This window comes from Natator depressus, chromosome 7, assembly GCF_965152275.1.
Source record: "Natator depressus isolate rNatDep1 chromosome 7, rNatDep2.hap1, whole genome shotgun sequence".
NCBI classification, from domain to species: Eukaryota; Metazoa; Chordata; order Testudines; family Cheloniidae; genus Natator; species Natator depressus.
Window position 1 is genome coordinate 119,752,517 of NC_134240.1, and position 14,662 is coordinate 119,767,178.

Sequence of the window (14,662 nt, forward strand, 5' to 3'; positions counted from 1 at the left end):
CCCTGTGTCTGGCCATCATCTCTCCATTCCCTCCCGCTCCTCCCTTGCGTCAAGTGTTTTTACGATACAGGATGCTGCTTGATAAAGCTGCGTTGCTGAATTTTGGGACCACCTCCGCTCGGGGCCCCTTCTGTACAGGGCTGCTGAGCAGCAGGCTGTGCCATGCTGCGATCACACAGTGCAGAAGGGGAAGTGTAAGCAAAGCCGTGAGCTCCGGACTTGGAGATCCAGCGAAGAGATGCAGTAATGCTGACACACGCATGCCAGTTACCTAGGCCTGGGGGGCTTCCCTGTACCTTGAATGTGAAATTGGCATCAAACTCCAGCTCTTTCTCATGTCCAGTGATCCCGCCGTTGTAAATAACCTGACACTGCTCGGCCGGGCCTTTCTTGGGGACTTTGAAGAGACGGAAAGTCGCAGAGACAAACCGACAGTCACCTGAAAGCAAAACACCAAGGGCATGGCTACACTTGCAGATGTAGAGCGCTTTGAGTTAAACCCACCGTCGTAGAGCGCAGTAGGGAAAGCGCTGCAGTCTGTCCACACTGACTGCTGACAGCGCATTGGCGTGGCCACATTTGCAGCGGCATTGGGAGAGGTGCATTATGGGCAAGCTATCCCAGCATACAAGTGACTGCAACATGCTTTTCAAATGCGGGGGGGGAGGAGGGGAGTGTGACAGGGAGTGTGTTTACGTATGTGGGGGGGGGAGAGTGGGTTTTTGGGGGGCTGAGAGCATGTCAGCATGCTGTCTTGTAAGTTCAGACAGCAGCAGACCCCCCCCCCCTTCCCCTCTGCCTCTCTCTCTCTCTCTCTCTCTCTCTCACACACAGCATTCCACACTAATGGCTTGCTTTGTCTCGGGGCAGATAAGCAGCTGGCTGTCAGAAACGGAGCTTTCAAAGGGCACATCCGCATTCCTGCAGTGATTCAAAAACAATGACAAGAGTGGCCACTTGACTATTGGGGATTATGGGACGTTTCCGGAGGCTGATCAGAGGGCACTAATGCAACACCTCGTTCACACTGGCACCACGGCGCTCCAGCAAACGTTATTCCTCTCGCCAAGGTGGGGTACCAGCAGCGCTGTAGCCGAGGAGTCAGAGCGCTCTACGTGGCTTGCCAGTGTGGACGGGGAGTGAGCTAGTGCACCCGGGGCTCCTTTATTGCACTGTAACTCGCAAGTATAGCCAAGTCCCAAGTGATCTAACACTGTTTACTTCAGTATTAACCCACCTCTCGCACCACCACAGTAACGGAGCAGCTTCTCAGGATGCTGCAGGATTGCTCCACCCAGCACCTCTGGGAGTCTGGCAGTATCTTTGTCCCCTTTTTACAGATGGGGAAACTGAGGTACAGATGAGGGAGTGATTTGTCATTGGTCACCTGATGAGTCTGTGGCAGAGGTGGGATCAGTGCCCATCTCTCCCAGGTCAGTCTAGGGCAGTGGTCTCCATCCTTTTTATGCCCAAGATTACTTTTTGAATTTAAGGGCAACCCAGGATCTACCCTCCTCCTTCCTCGAGGCCCTACCTACTTCATCCCCCCCCGCTCTGTCGCTCACTCTCCCCCACCCTCATTCACTTTCACCGGGCTGGGGCTAGGGCAGGGGATTGGGGTTGGGGAGGCAGTGCAGGCTCTGGGCTGGGGCCAAGGGGTTTGCAGTGTGGGAGTGGGTTCTGGACTGAACCTGGGGCAGGGGTGCAGGAGGGGGTGAGACAGATTGCAAACTCCGGGAGGGAGTTTGGATGCAAAAGGGGGCTCTGGGCTGGGGCAGAGTGTTGGGGTGCAGGAGGGGGTACAGAAGGCTCTGGGAGGGGGTCAGGGCTGGGACAGGGGTGCAGGAGGAGGTTTGGGGTGCAGGCTCTGGGAGGGGGCTCAGGGCTGGGGTGCAGCCTCCCACCAGGCGGCACTTACCACAGGCAGCTCCCAGTCAGCGGTGCAACAAGACTAAGGCAAGCTTCCTGCCTGCCCCGGCCCCACACCACTCCTGGAAAGAGCCAACGAGCCCCTGTGGCCTGGAGGGGAGGGGGGCACATGGCTCCATGCCCCTGTCTACTGGCACCACCTCCTCAGCTCCCATTGGCCACAGTTCCCCGTTCTGGCCAATGGGAGCTACGGGGGCGGTGCTTGCAGGCAGGAGCAGCATGCCAAGACCCCTGCCCTGTTGTGTCCACCCCCTCAGGGCCGAACTGGCCACTTCTGGGAGCAACGTGGGGCCGGGGGACAGGGCCGTCCCTACCCATACTCAAAGTATGCAGCTGCATAGGGCACCAGGCCCCAAATTTCCTGGTAACCTGCGCTGCTGCATGCTGCTCCAGCCCCTGCCCCTCCTATTGCCCATGGCCCCGGCCCCACCCCCACTCCCGAGGACTGCAGTAGGGCCAAGCCTCCGCTCACGAGCGGCGGGAAACGCAGCGACTCGGCCCCAGCCGCGCTGCCGGTGAGTGCTGGGGGGTGGTTCCCCCTAACCCCCCAAGCCAGCCCCACCCTCCCCATTCCCATGAAGGCCTGGGGCCAACCCCAGACCCCCTCCACGGCAGCCTGGGGCCCCACCACGGGGGGGTGGGGGCTGCGTAGGGCCCCAAAATAGCTAGGGACGGCCCTGCCGGGGGAAGCAGGGAGCCTGCCTTAGCGGCAGCCCCACTGCACCCCTAGAGTTTGCGATCAACTGGGAGAGTCTCTAGGATCAACCAGTCGATCATGATCAACCAGTTGGTGACCACTGGTCTAGGAGTTGCACTGCATATAACAGTGATGGCAGACAGCTGCTGTGCAACGCGATTGCTTCTAAGGGGACATCTGCACCCCAGCTGGAGGGGTCATTTCCAGGTCAGAGTGATGAGCATGCACCAGCTATGCAGAGCTGTGGTGGGATGGACCAGCAGCCCGAGTACGCACCTAGGGTCTTGGAGTGGATCATACTCCAGCGGCAAGCCTCACGCGTCAGTACCATTGTTCATTAAACTCCAGTCACTTAATTCTTACTGTTGGTGATGTGGGAGAGGGAAACCGGCCCATGTGACTGAGATCCCAGGCCGAGTCTGCAGGGCTAGGCAGCTAGAGAAGCCAGCAGTTCTGATCTGGAATCACTGACCCCGCCCAAACATGGCCCCTCATGATAGGTCCCACTTGTCAGAGAAAGGAAGCAAACTTTAAACAGAGGCCACATTCCATTGCACACCTGGCTGAGTTCCACTGAGGGCTGGAGTGATCCCTGCCTACCTCTCAGGGGTGCTGAGAGGCAGAATTTCTGCCTGTAAGGTGATCCAAGATCCTCGGAGAAAGGGTGCTGTGGAAGGGCAAACTGGTTGCTAGAGACAAACAGCACATTGCTCTGGTTCATCCTGTGCTTTTTCACAGCCATATTATGGGCTGGAGTATTTAGTCTTTTCTATTCTTGGGCTTTAAAAAAAAAAGCCCCAATTGCCTCTTTTCTACATTTGCATTTCCTGTCGCTCACAGATGGTCTAGCCTTGGGGCTATCAAACGAAGTCAAGGCTTGCTGGGGCTGCGGTCAATGGCGCACTCCCCACTCAAGCATTGTTCGCTTGCTGCAGATGATGGCACATGTAGATTGCAAGCTCTGCTGGTCAGGGACCGCCTTTTTATTTTGTTTTTACAGAGCCAAACGCAGTGGTGGTCCTGGTCCATCAGCTGGGAATGTGCTTTCCAGCCCTGCTAGATGGACTCTTGCTAGCTGAGGCTACACCACTTTGCTTTCTCCTAGAGTAGAACCATGGAACCCCAGCCTGTACTGCTAGGGCGGACCAGGGGTCGATGCTCGGCCAATGGCACTCACTCACCGACGATGCTCTCCAGTTCCTTGTTATTGATGGTTATTCGGCTGGCGGTCACCAACCGCGGTGGGCAGAATCCAACTTCCTCAGCAATTCTGTACAGGTCCTTCCACCACAGGGCTCCTCCCAGGCACTCGCCTATGATCACAGAGTAATTACACGCATGGTGCAGCCAGCCACGTCAGGGCACAATGAGTGGTGCACAGCCTGCCATCAGGTTTTTAATAGGGCTGTCGATTAATTGCAGTGAACTCACGCAATTAACTCAAAAAAATTAAGTGCCATTTTAATTGCACTGTTAAACAAGAGAATACCAATGGAAATTTATTAAATATTTTGGATGTTTTTCTACATTTTCATATATTGTATTCTGTGTTGTAACTGAAATCAAAGTGTACATTATTTTTTATTATAAATATTTGCACTATAAAAATGATAGAAAGAGAAATAGTATTTTTCAATTCACCTCATACAAGTACTGTAGTGCAATCTTTGTCCTGAAAGTGCAACTTACAAACGCAAAAATAATTTGTGTGTGTGTGTAACAACTGCACTCAAAAACAAAACAATGTAAAACTTCAGAGTCTACAAGTCCACTCAATCCTACTTCTTGTTCAGCCAATCGCTAAGACATACAAGTTTGTTTACGTTTATAGGAGATAATATTGCCGCCTTCTTATTTACAATGCCACCAGAAAGTGAGAACAGGCGTTCACATGGCACTTTTGTAGCCGGCATTGCAAGGTATTTACATGCCAGATATGCTAAACTTTCATATGCCCCTTCATTGCACAGAGGAGCCAAGAGGCCAGTGAAGAAGCTTGGCAACATGTGACCTCCAGAAGAGGTAAGCGGAATGTCCGGGTTCCAGTAACACAGACACAGGTAACCAACCGCTTTCATGTTCTCTCCACAGGTACCATTGCGGAGAGTGGACCAGACGATATGTCTGGGGGGAGAAAGCAGAAGGAGACTCCGCTGGTTGGAAGGCATGAGATGCTATGTCCTGAGGTTGGGGGTTCCACGACCACCACTCCCAAGAGGAGAAGGCGGGTGGTGGTGGTCGGGGACTCTCTCCTCCGGGGGACTGAGTCATCTATCTGCCGCCCTGACCGGGAAAACCGAGAAGTCTGCTGCTTGCCAGGGGCTAAGATTCGCGATGTGACGGAGAGACTGCCGAGACTCATCAAGCCCTCGGATCGCTACCCCTTCCTGCTTCTCCACGTGGGCACCAATGATACTGCCAAGAATGACCTTGAGCGGATCACTGCGGACTACGTGGCTCTGGGAAGAAGGATAAAGGAGTTGGAGGCGCAAGTGGTGTTCTCGTCCATCCTCCCCGTGGAAGGAAAAGGCCTGGGTAGGGACCGTCGAATCATGGAAGTCAACGAATGGCTACGCAGGTGGTGTCGGAGAGAAGGCTTTGGATTCTTTGACCATGGGATGGTGTTCCATGAAGGGGGAGTGCTGGGCAGAGACGGGCTCCATCTTACGAAGAGAGGGAAGAGCATCTTTGCGAGCAGGCTGGCTAACCTAGTGAGGAGGGCTTTAAACTAGGTTCACCGGGGGAAGGAGACCAAAGCCCTGAGGTAAGTGGGAAAGCGGGATACCGGGAGGAAGCACAGGCAGGAATGTCTGTGAGGGGAGGGCTCCTGCCTCATACTGGGAATGAGGGGCGATCAACAGGTTATCTCAAGTGCTTATATACAAATGCACAAAGCCTTGGAAACAAGCAGGGAGAACTGGAGGTCCTGGTGATGTCAAGGAACTATGACGTCATTGGAATAACAGAGACTTGGTGGGATAACTCACATGACTGGAGTACAGTCATGGATGGTTATAAACTGTTCAGGAAGGACAGGCAGGGCAGAAAAGGTGGGGGAGTAGCACTGTATGTAAGGGAGCAGTATGACTGCTCAGAGCTCCGGTACGAAACTGTGGAAAAACCTGAGTGTCTCTGGATTAAGTTTAGAAGTGTGTGCAACAAGAGTGATGTAGTGGTGGGAGTCTGCTATAGACCACCGGACCAGGGGGATGAGGTGGATGAGGCTTTCTTCCGGCAACTCACGGAAGCTACTAGATCGCATGCCCTGATTCTCATGGGTGACTTTAATTTTCCTGATATCTGCTGGGAGAGCAATACAGCGGTGCATAGACAATCCAGGAAGTTTTTGGAAAGCGTAGGGGACAATTTCCTGGCGCAAGTGCTAGGGGAGCCAACTAGGGGGGGCGCTTTTCTTGACCTGCTGCTCACAAACCGGGTAGAATTAGTGGGGGAAGCAAAAGTGGATGGGAATCTGGGAGGCAGTGACCATGAGTTGGTTGAGTTCAGGATCCTGACGCAGGGAAGAAAGGTAAGCAGCAGGATACGGACCCTGGACTTCAGGAAAGCAGACTTCGACTCCCTCAGGGAACAGATGGCCAGGATCCCCTGGCGGACTAACATGAAGGGGAAAGGAGTCCAGGAGAGCTGGCTGTATTTCAAGGAATCCCTGTTGAGGTTACAGGGACAAACCATCCCGATGAGTCGAAAGAATAGTAAATATGGCAGGCGACCAGCTTGGCTTAATGGTGAAATCCTAGCGGATCTTAAACATAAAAAAGAAGCTTACAAGAAGTGGAAGGTTGGACATATGACCAGGGAAGAGTATAAAAATATTGCTCGGGCATGTAGGAAAGATATCAGGAGGGCCAAATCGCACCTGGAGCTGCAGCTAGCAAGAGATGTCAAGAGTAACAAGAAGGGTTTCTTCAGGTATGTTGGCAACAAGAAGAAAGCCAAGGAAAGTGTGGGCCCCTTACTGAATGAGGGAGGCAACCTAGTGACAGAGGATGTGGAAAAAGCTAATGTACTCAATGCTTTTTTTGCCTCTGTTTTCACTAACAAGGTCAGCTCCCAGACTGCTGCGCTGGGCATCACAGAATGGGGAAGAGATGGCCAGCCCTCTGTGGAGATAGAGGTGGTTAGGGACTATTTAGAAAAGCTGGACGTGCACAAGTCCATGGGGCCGGACAAGTTGCATCCGAGAGTGCTGAAGGAATTGGCGGCTGTGATTGCAGAGCCCTTGGCCATTATCTTTGAAAACTCGTGGCGAACGGGGGAAGTCCCGGATGACTGGAAAAAGGCTAATGTAGTGCCAATCTTTAAAAAAGGGAAGGAGGAGGATCCTGGGAACTACAGGCCAGTCAGCCTCACCTCAGTCCCTGGAAAAATCATGGAGCAGGTCCTCAAAGAATCAATCCTGAAGCACTTACATGAGAGGAAAGTGATCAGGAACAGTCAGCATGGATTCACCAAGGGAAGGTCATGCCTGACTAATCTAATCGCCTTTTATGATGAGATTACTGGTTCTGTGGATGAAGGGAAAGCAGTGGATGTATTGTTTCTTGACTTCAGCAAAGCTTTTGACACGGTCTCCCACAGTATTCTTGTCAGCAAGTTAAGGAAGTATGGGCTGGATGAATGCACTATAAGGTGGGTAGAAAGCTGGCTAGATTGTCGGGCTCAACGGGTAGTGATCAATGGCTCCATGTCTAGTTGGCAGCCGGTGTCAAGTGGAGTGCCCCAGGGGTCGGTCCTGGGGCCGGTTTTGTTCAATATCTTCATAAATGATCTGGAGGATGGTGTGGATAGCACTCTCAGCAAATTTGCGGATGATACTAAACTGGGAGGAGTGGTAGATACGCTGGAGGGGAGGGATAGGATACAGAAGGACCTAGACAAATTGGAGGATTGGGCCAAAAGAAATCTGATGAGGTTCAATAAGGATAAGTGCAGGGTCCTGCACTTAGGATGGAAGAATCCAATGCACCGCTACAGACTAGGGACCGAATGGCTAGGCAGCAGTTCTGCGGAAAAAGACCTAGGGGTGACAGTGGACGAGAAGCTGGATATGAGTCAACAGTGTGCCCTTGTTGCCAAGAAGGCCAATGGCATTTTGGGATGTATAAGTAGGGGCATAGCGAGCAGATCGAGGGACGTGATCGTTCCCCTCTATTCGACACTGGTGAGGCCTCATCTGGAGTACTGTGTCCAGTTTTGGGCCCCACACTACAAGAAGGATGTGGATAAATTGGAGAGAGTCCAGCGAAGGGCAACAAAAATGATTAGGGGTCTAGAGCACATGACTTATGAAGAGAGGCTGAGGGAGCTGGGATTGTTTAGTCTGCGGAAGAGAAGAATGAGGGGGGATTTGATAGCTGCTTTCAACTACCTGAAAGGGGGTTCCAAAGAGGATGGCTCTAGACTGTTCTCAATGGTAGCAGATGACAGAACGAGGAGTAATGGTCTCAAGTTGCAATGGGGGAGGTTTAGATTGGATATTAGGAAAAACTTTTTCACTAAGAGGGTGGTGAAACACTGGAATGCGTTACCTAGGGAGGTGGTAGAATCTCCTTCCTTAGAGGTTTTTAAGGTCAGGCTTGACAAAGCCCTGGCTGGGATGATTTAACTGGGAATTGGTCCTGCTTCGAGCAGGGGGTTGGACTAGATGACCTTCTGGGGTCCCTTCCAACCCTGATATTCTATGATTCATGCTTCGGCCACCTTTCCAGAAGACATGTTTCCATGTTGATGACGTTCATTAAAAAAAATAATGCATTAAATTTGTGACTGAACTCCTGGGGGGAGAATTATATGTCCCCTGCTCTGTTTTACCCACATTTTGCCATGTATTTCATGTTATATCATTCTCAGATGATGACCCAGCACATGTTGTTCGTTTTAAGAACACTTTCGCTGCAGATTTGACAAAACGCAAAGAAGGTACCATTGTGAGATTTCTAAAGACAGCTACAGCGCTCGACCCAAGGTTTAAGCATCTGAAGTGCCTTCCAAAATCTGAGAGGGACGAGGTGCGAAGCATGCTTTCAGAAGTCTTAAAAAGAGCAACACTCTGATAAGGAAACTACAGAACCCAAACCACCAAAAAAGAAAATCAACCTTCTGCTGGTGGCATCTGACTCAGATGATGAAAATGAACATGCGTCAGTCCACACTGCTTTGGATTATTATCAAGCAGAACCCATCGTCAGCATGGACACATGTCCCCTGGAATGGTGGTTGAAGCATGAAAGGACATGTGACTCTTTAGCGCATCTGGCACATACATTTCTTGCAACGCCGGCTACAACAGTGCCATGAGAATGCCTGTTCTCACTTTCAAGTGACACTGTAAACAAGAAGCGGGCAGCATTATCTCCTGCAAATGTAAACAAACTTGTTTGTTTCAGCAATTGGCTGAACAAGAAGTAGGACTGAGTGGACTTGCAGGCTCTAAAGTTTTACATTGTTTTATTTTTGAATGCAGTTTTTTTGTACGTAATTCTACATTTGTAAGTTCACTTTCATGATAAAGACATTGCACTTCAGTACTTGGATTAGGTGAACTGAAAAATACTACAATATTTATTTAGTTTTTTTACAGTGCAAATACTTGTAATCAAAAATATAAAGTGAGCATTGTGCACTTTGTATTCTGTGTGTTAACTGAAATCAATATATTTGAAAATGTAGAAAACATTCAAAATATTTAAATAAATGGTATTCTATTATTATTTTACATCGTGCGACTAATCACAATTAATTTTTTTAATTGCTTGACAGCCCTAGTTTTTGAGCAGCAGCGCATGATGGGACAGGGCATTCTGGGATATTCTATCAGCTCTGGATAAAGATCTCACTTGGGAAAGTTGAAGGGTATCAGTTCAAGTTCCGAGGCACCTGGGACACAAGAGGCAGCATGTGAGGAGGGGATCCTTCTAACCAGGTTCCTAACTTCCAGCCTCCAGCTCACACCACTAGTCCCCGTTACCTCAGGTCAGGTAAGAAAATCATTCACCCCAGAGGACTCTGTGTTTCCTGATGTCCTCTGGCAGGTCATGGCTGGCATAGACATCGCTGAAATACATCTCCCCGCCAGCCTGGAAAAGAGCAATGCTTAGCCACAGCAAGAGCTAAAAATGACACCAGCCCCTGATAGGGACAGCATTCACCAGAGAACACAGACAGGACAGCTCGGCTGGGGCTGCCCTTGCTGGCAACGTGATTGCTTATTCCAGAGCTATTGTGTCTGCCCCAGCATTCCTGGCCAGCGCACCCAGACAGCCCAATGAGTCAAGGTCTCCAAGATAATCAATTAAGAGCAACCACCCCTCTGCTCCACCACCTTTGGCTCTACCCAGATTAAATTCCACCATCACCCTCATTTTGTTTCATAAGCTGAGTGTGAACATGGTGCTCAGGGATGGAGAGGCTGAGATCACAGGCATGTTGCAGACAGGTGCTGGGCAAGATTCTCTGACAGCTCTGCCAATACAGCCCAATCCTGCCCTGCAGCACCCCCTGCTGGCCCAGTCCTCGGGCACCCCCTTAACCTGTCCGTCTGGGCCTCATGGGCAAAGACTTCCAATTGTGATCTACTATTTGGCGGTGGAGAGGATGTGGACAAAAGGAGAGCAAGGGAGCACAGCAATCACTACACTGTGCCAGACCAATGGACATCTAGACCAGTATCCCATCTCTGGCAGTGGCCAGTACCACTGCTTCAGAGGAAGGTGGAAAAATGGACAGTTACAGAACAACCTGCCTAGAAAGGAAGTCTCTCATAACCTGCTCATCTGTTAGCTGCTGACTTCTCCTTTCATCATTCATATAAACATCTAACCAATTCTTGGACTCTGCTAAGCTCTTGACTTCAGTGATATCTTGTGGCAATGAGTCCTGCAAGTTAACTGATCGTTATGCTAAAAAATATTCCAATCTTTAATGTGTTGTTTTTCTGTGTCATTGGTCGCCCTCCTGGTTTATAACAATGGGAGAACAGATGTCTATTGTTAGTTTGAGTACCTCTATTGCCTCCTCTATTGTCATGCAGGGTGAAATCCTGCCCGCTTGAAAATAAAGGCAAAACTCCCACTGACTTCAACAAAGCCAGGATCTCCCTCTCCCATGAGCCCCAGAGTTCTTCATCTCTCCGGGCCTGTGTTCCGTTTTGCTGCCTGTCTGTGGACCCCACTTGCCCCAAAAGGCAGGATGGGATCCAGTGTTGCTCCCCAAACTCTCTGGTGCTCGCTCTCTCTCTCTCTCTCTCTCTCTCACACACACACACACACACAGAGAGCGTATGCCCCACTGTTGTGTTACCTTTAGCACTCGATAGGCCTCCTGCAGAACTGCTCTCTTATCAGGCGAGAGGTTAATCACGCAGTTTGAGCTAGACAGGAGATAAAAGCTCAGTGAGGCACCAGAAGGAGGAAAGCATTGTGGGTTTTAGTCAAATGGTTAGGCCTGACCTTGCAGCTGAGAAACACGGCAGCTTTTGATCTCTAACACTGGCAGGGAGTAACGGATGCCTGGACACCTTTCACATCCCCCAAAGGAGACTAGAGGGTCCTCAGCCATCCTTCAGCAAGCCTCAAGGAGTGTTTGCAGAGTCGAGGCTGGCTGATAGGATCTAAATTTAGTGATGGAGAAGACTCACTAGTCTACCCTCCACCCACCCCAAACAGGCTAGGGCAGGAATGTTGCCTGCAGATCAGTGTATTCCCTAGTACATCATACTATCTGTGTTTAAACCCACACCATCACTTCAAACCCTCGCTCTCACTATTTGGGGCTGCACTCCTCATTTGAGACCCTGTATTTAAAGGGCTCTTTTCAGGTTAAGAACATCTCCTTAACTGTGGTAATACCAGGGGAGCCATTTCAGATTTTGGTGGGTGAGGGGCAACTTTAACTGTGATTGCAAGGGCTACTTAGGCACCTGAAAACTCTAGGGTTGGTTTTTTTTTTTTGCAGATAATAATTTAGAAATTAGCTGAGAGGAGCACTGTATCTAATTCCTATATAAAAAAGAGGATTTAATAAATATTAGACCCACTCAACTCTAATAACATGTTCTCACATCTTGTGTCAAGTTATTTAAGGAACATGGGTTAGGTTTAAAATTGTAATGTATATTCTTTGTTACTAACTCTTGAATACAAGAACTGAAACTACTGCAGAAAAATCTGGATGACTTTCTATCACTTTTTTGCAGTTCATCAAGCTAGGAATAGATCATTTAACTTTGGAAACATCCTACTAGGGCAAGGCCCCGTGAGTTTATACTGCACCTGCCTGGGGCTCTAGAAGTGTTACCGGGGTGAAAGTAACTTAAAGGACTTACTGGTATGCAGGGCGGCCAGGGTCCTGGACAAAGTGGGCCTTCTGGGCCTCCAGAAGGGGCATGGCCTCAGGCAGAAGGGGCGTGGCCAGGGCCAGACTTCCCCAGCCAGCCCTTCAGTGCTGCCCGGCCTGCGCTGCCTGGGGCTCCGGCAGCAATTTAAAGGGCCCGGGGTGCCGGTTGCTACCACACCAGCAGCTGGAGCTCCAGGCCCTTTTAAATCACTGCTGGAGCCCTGGAGTAGCAGCGGCGGCCAGGAGCCCCGATCCCTTTTAAATTGCCAGGCCCCGGGGCAGCTGCCCCTTCCCTCCCTCCTCATCAGCGGCGGCCCTGTCAGTACAGTGCTCTCTCCCAGTGCTCTGCTGCGACTACACAAGCCACGTCAAAGCGCTGCCAGTGTAGACTAAGCCCTAAGTTCTGCAGAGGAGAGGTGCCCCTGAGGCAGGGAATCAGTATTTTGTTTAAAACAGAGGCAGGGTGATTAAGATAAGAAAGGGCTAGTGATTAAATTAAGGATCTGGAAGTTTAGCCTGAAAAAGAGGGTGGCAGGGTTGTTCTAGAGAGAACACTGTGGGGGGTCTCACAAAAAATACAGCAAAGCACTGAGCCTAGATAACATTCAGAAAAGGGGGAGATTTGGGGGCGTAGGTGAAAAGAAGGGGTCAAACCCAGGGCAGGGCTAGCAGTGTATAGAGAAGTTCCCTCTCTCCCTATGGTACTTATGTGGCCCAATCACCATAGTATCTGAGGCTGTGCCTCACAATGTCTAACCTATTCCTCCTCCCAGGCCCTCGGTGAGGTAGAGCAATGCTATTATCCCCATTTTACAGAAGGGGCACTGAGGCACACACAGACTAAAGGCCAGATTTTCAAAGGTATTTAGGCACCTAGTGAGATTTTTCAAATGCACTTAGGTCGTTAGGTGCTTTGTAAACCCCATTAGATGCCTAACTTCACCTTTGGGTGCCTAAAAACCTTTGAAATTCTGACCTTAAAGCACTGGCCTGGGGTCAGAGAGGAAGCCCATGGGGGTTGTAAAACCCAGGTCTTTCAGGGCTAGCTCCCTATCCAGCAGACTAGCCTCTCTCTCTGGTACATGCTGCAAAAATAGAGAGGACTCAGATAGATGGGAGCAGAACCAAGCTGGCCAGTTCTCTGAGACTCCAGCAAATGGTCCCAGGATGGATGCTATGGTTGACAGCATGAAAAGCAGCACAGAGATTAGGAAGGATGGAGAATGAGAGTCAGATGAGAGGAGATCACTTAACTCCCCAGGGGTGGCAGGTTTTGCCTCATGCTGGGGTGTAGAGCAATGGCTACTGGGCAATTTTACATTTTAACTGAGAACCATTTTGTTCAGTCATTTTTTGTTCTGAGTTTGATAAAAGGAAGGAACGAGAAAGTGCTGCAGGAGTATCCGATGGGTTTATGCCTCAAATTCTTAGGGTTTCAGCTGTATTCAGGCCAATTCCAGAACAAAGAACAGAAACTGCATCCACAGAGTCCATAAAGTTGACGATTGTCATGATTTGCATTAAGAACATAAGAACGGCCATACTGGGTCAGACCAAAGGTCCATCAAGCCCAGCATCCTGTCCCCCGACAGCGGGGAACAGCAGGCACCCCAAAGAGAATGGACAGGCAGGCCATCATCAAGTGATCCATGCCCTGTCACTCAATCCCAGCTTCTGGCAAACAGAGGCTAGGGACACCATTCCTTCCCATTCTGGCTAATAGCCATTGATAGACCTATCTTCCATGAATCTACCTAGCTCCCTTTTGAACCCCATTATAGTATTGGCCTTCACAACACCCTCTGGCAAGGAGTTCCAGAGGTTCACAGTGCGTTGCGTGAAAAAATACTTTCTTGTGTTTGTTTTAAAGCTGCTACCTATTAATTTCATTTGGTGGCCCCTTGTTCTTCTATTATGAGAAGGAGTAAATAACACTTCCTTATTTACTTTCTCTATACCACTCATGATTTTATAGACCTCTATTATATCCCCCCTTAGTCACCTCTTTTCCAAGATGAAAAGTCCCAGTTTTATTAATCTCTCCTCAAACAGAAGCCCTTCCATACCCCTAATCATTTTTGTTGTCCTTTTCTGAACCTTTTCTAATTCCAATATATCTTTTTTGAGATGGGGCGACCACACCTGTACGCAGTATTCAAGATGTGGGTGTATCATGGATATATAGAGAGGCAATATGATATTTTCTGTCTTACCATCTGTCCCTTTCTTGATGATTCTCAACATTCTGTTCGCTGGGCACCATCTGTGTGCTCAGCACTGTTCAGAATATGCCAGAAAATCCAGTCCCTGAGCCAATGCATATAAGATGTGTAACTCTGATATTTAAGTATGAAGTGTATAGTTATTGACCACAGTATGATGTTTATATCTATGAGCGGAGGCACTGAGGGCAATAGACGTTTTAGTTGATTAAGGACTAGAAGATTTGACTCTCCAACTTTCTTTCTAAAGGAAGAGCTGCCCAGAGCTCCAGTGCCTGTTTATTTTCCTTTCCTGCCTGCAGTGGCCCCGATATACCTCAGAAGTCTATGTTTTTCTCAACTTTAAAATATAGAACTTTCTTGGTGTTTGGTTCAAAATATTTTCCTGTGAAAATTGCAACTCAATCGCTGTAGTGTTGCATTTAAGAGCCTTCTGGAAAGTAACTAGCCTTTAAACAGA

The 14,662-nt window shown here is 49.6% G+C and overlaps 1 protein-coding gene across 2 annotated transcripts in view; it reads right to left on the reverse strand.

The window, feature by feature from the left end:
- Positions 1 to 14,662, reverse strand: part of AS3MT (arsenite methyltransferase) — a 33,962-nt gene that overhangs the window by 12,928 nt on the left and 6,372 nt on the right. For both annotated transcript variants that reach the window (XM_074960067.1, XM_074960068.1), the window contains exons 6-9: positions 10,946 to 11,015; positions 9,642 to 9,723; positions 3,808 to 3,939; positions 297 to 439 (exon numbers count right to left, since the gene is read on the reverse strand). In XM_074960067.1, the coding sequence (XP_074816168.1) occupies positions 297 to 439; positions 3,808 to 3,939; positions 9,642 to 9,723; positions 10,946 to 11,015 (427 nt within the window). The remainder of the gene's footprint in view (positions 1 to 296; positions 440 to 3,807; positions 3,940 to 9,641; positions 9,724 to 10,945; positions 11,016 to 14,662) is intronic.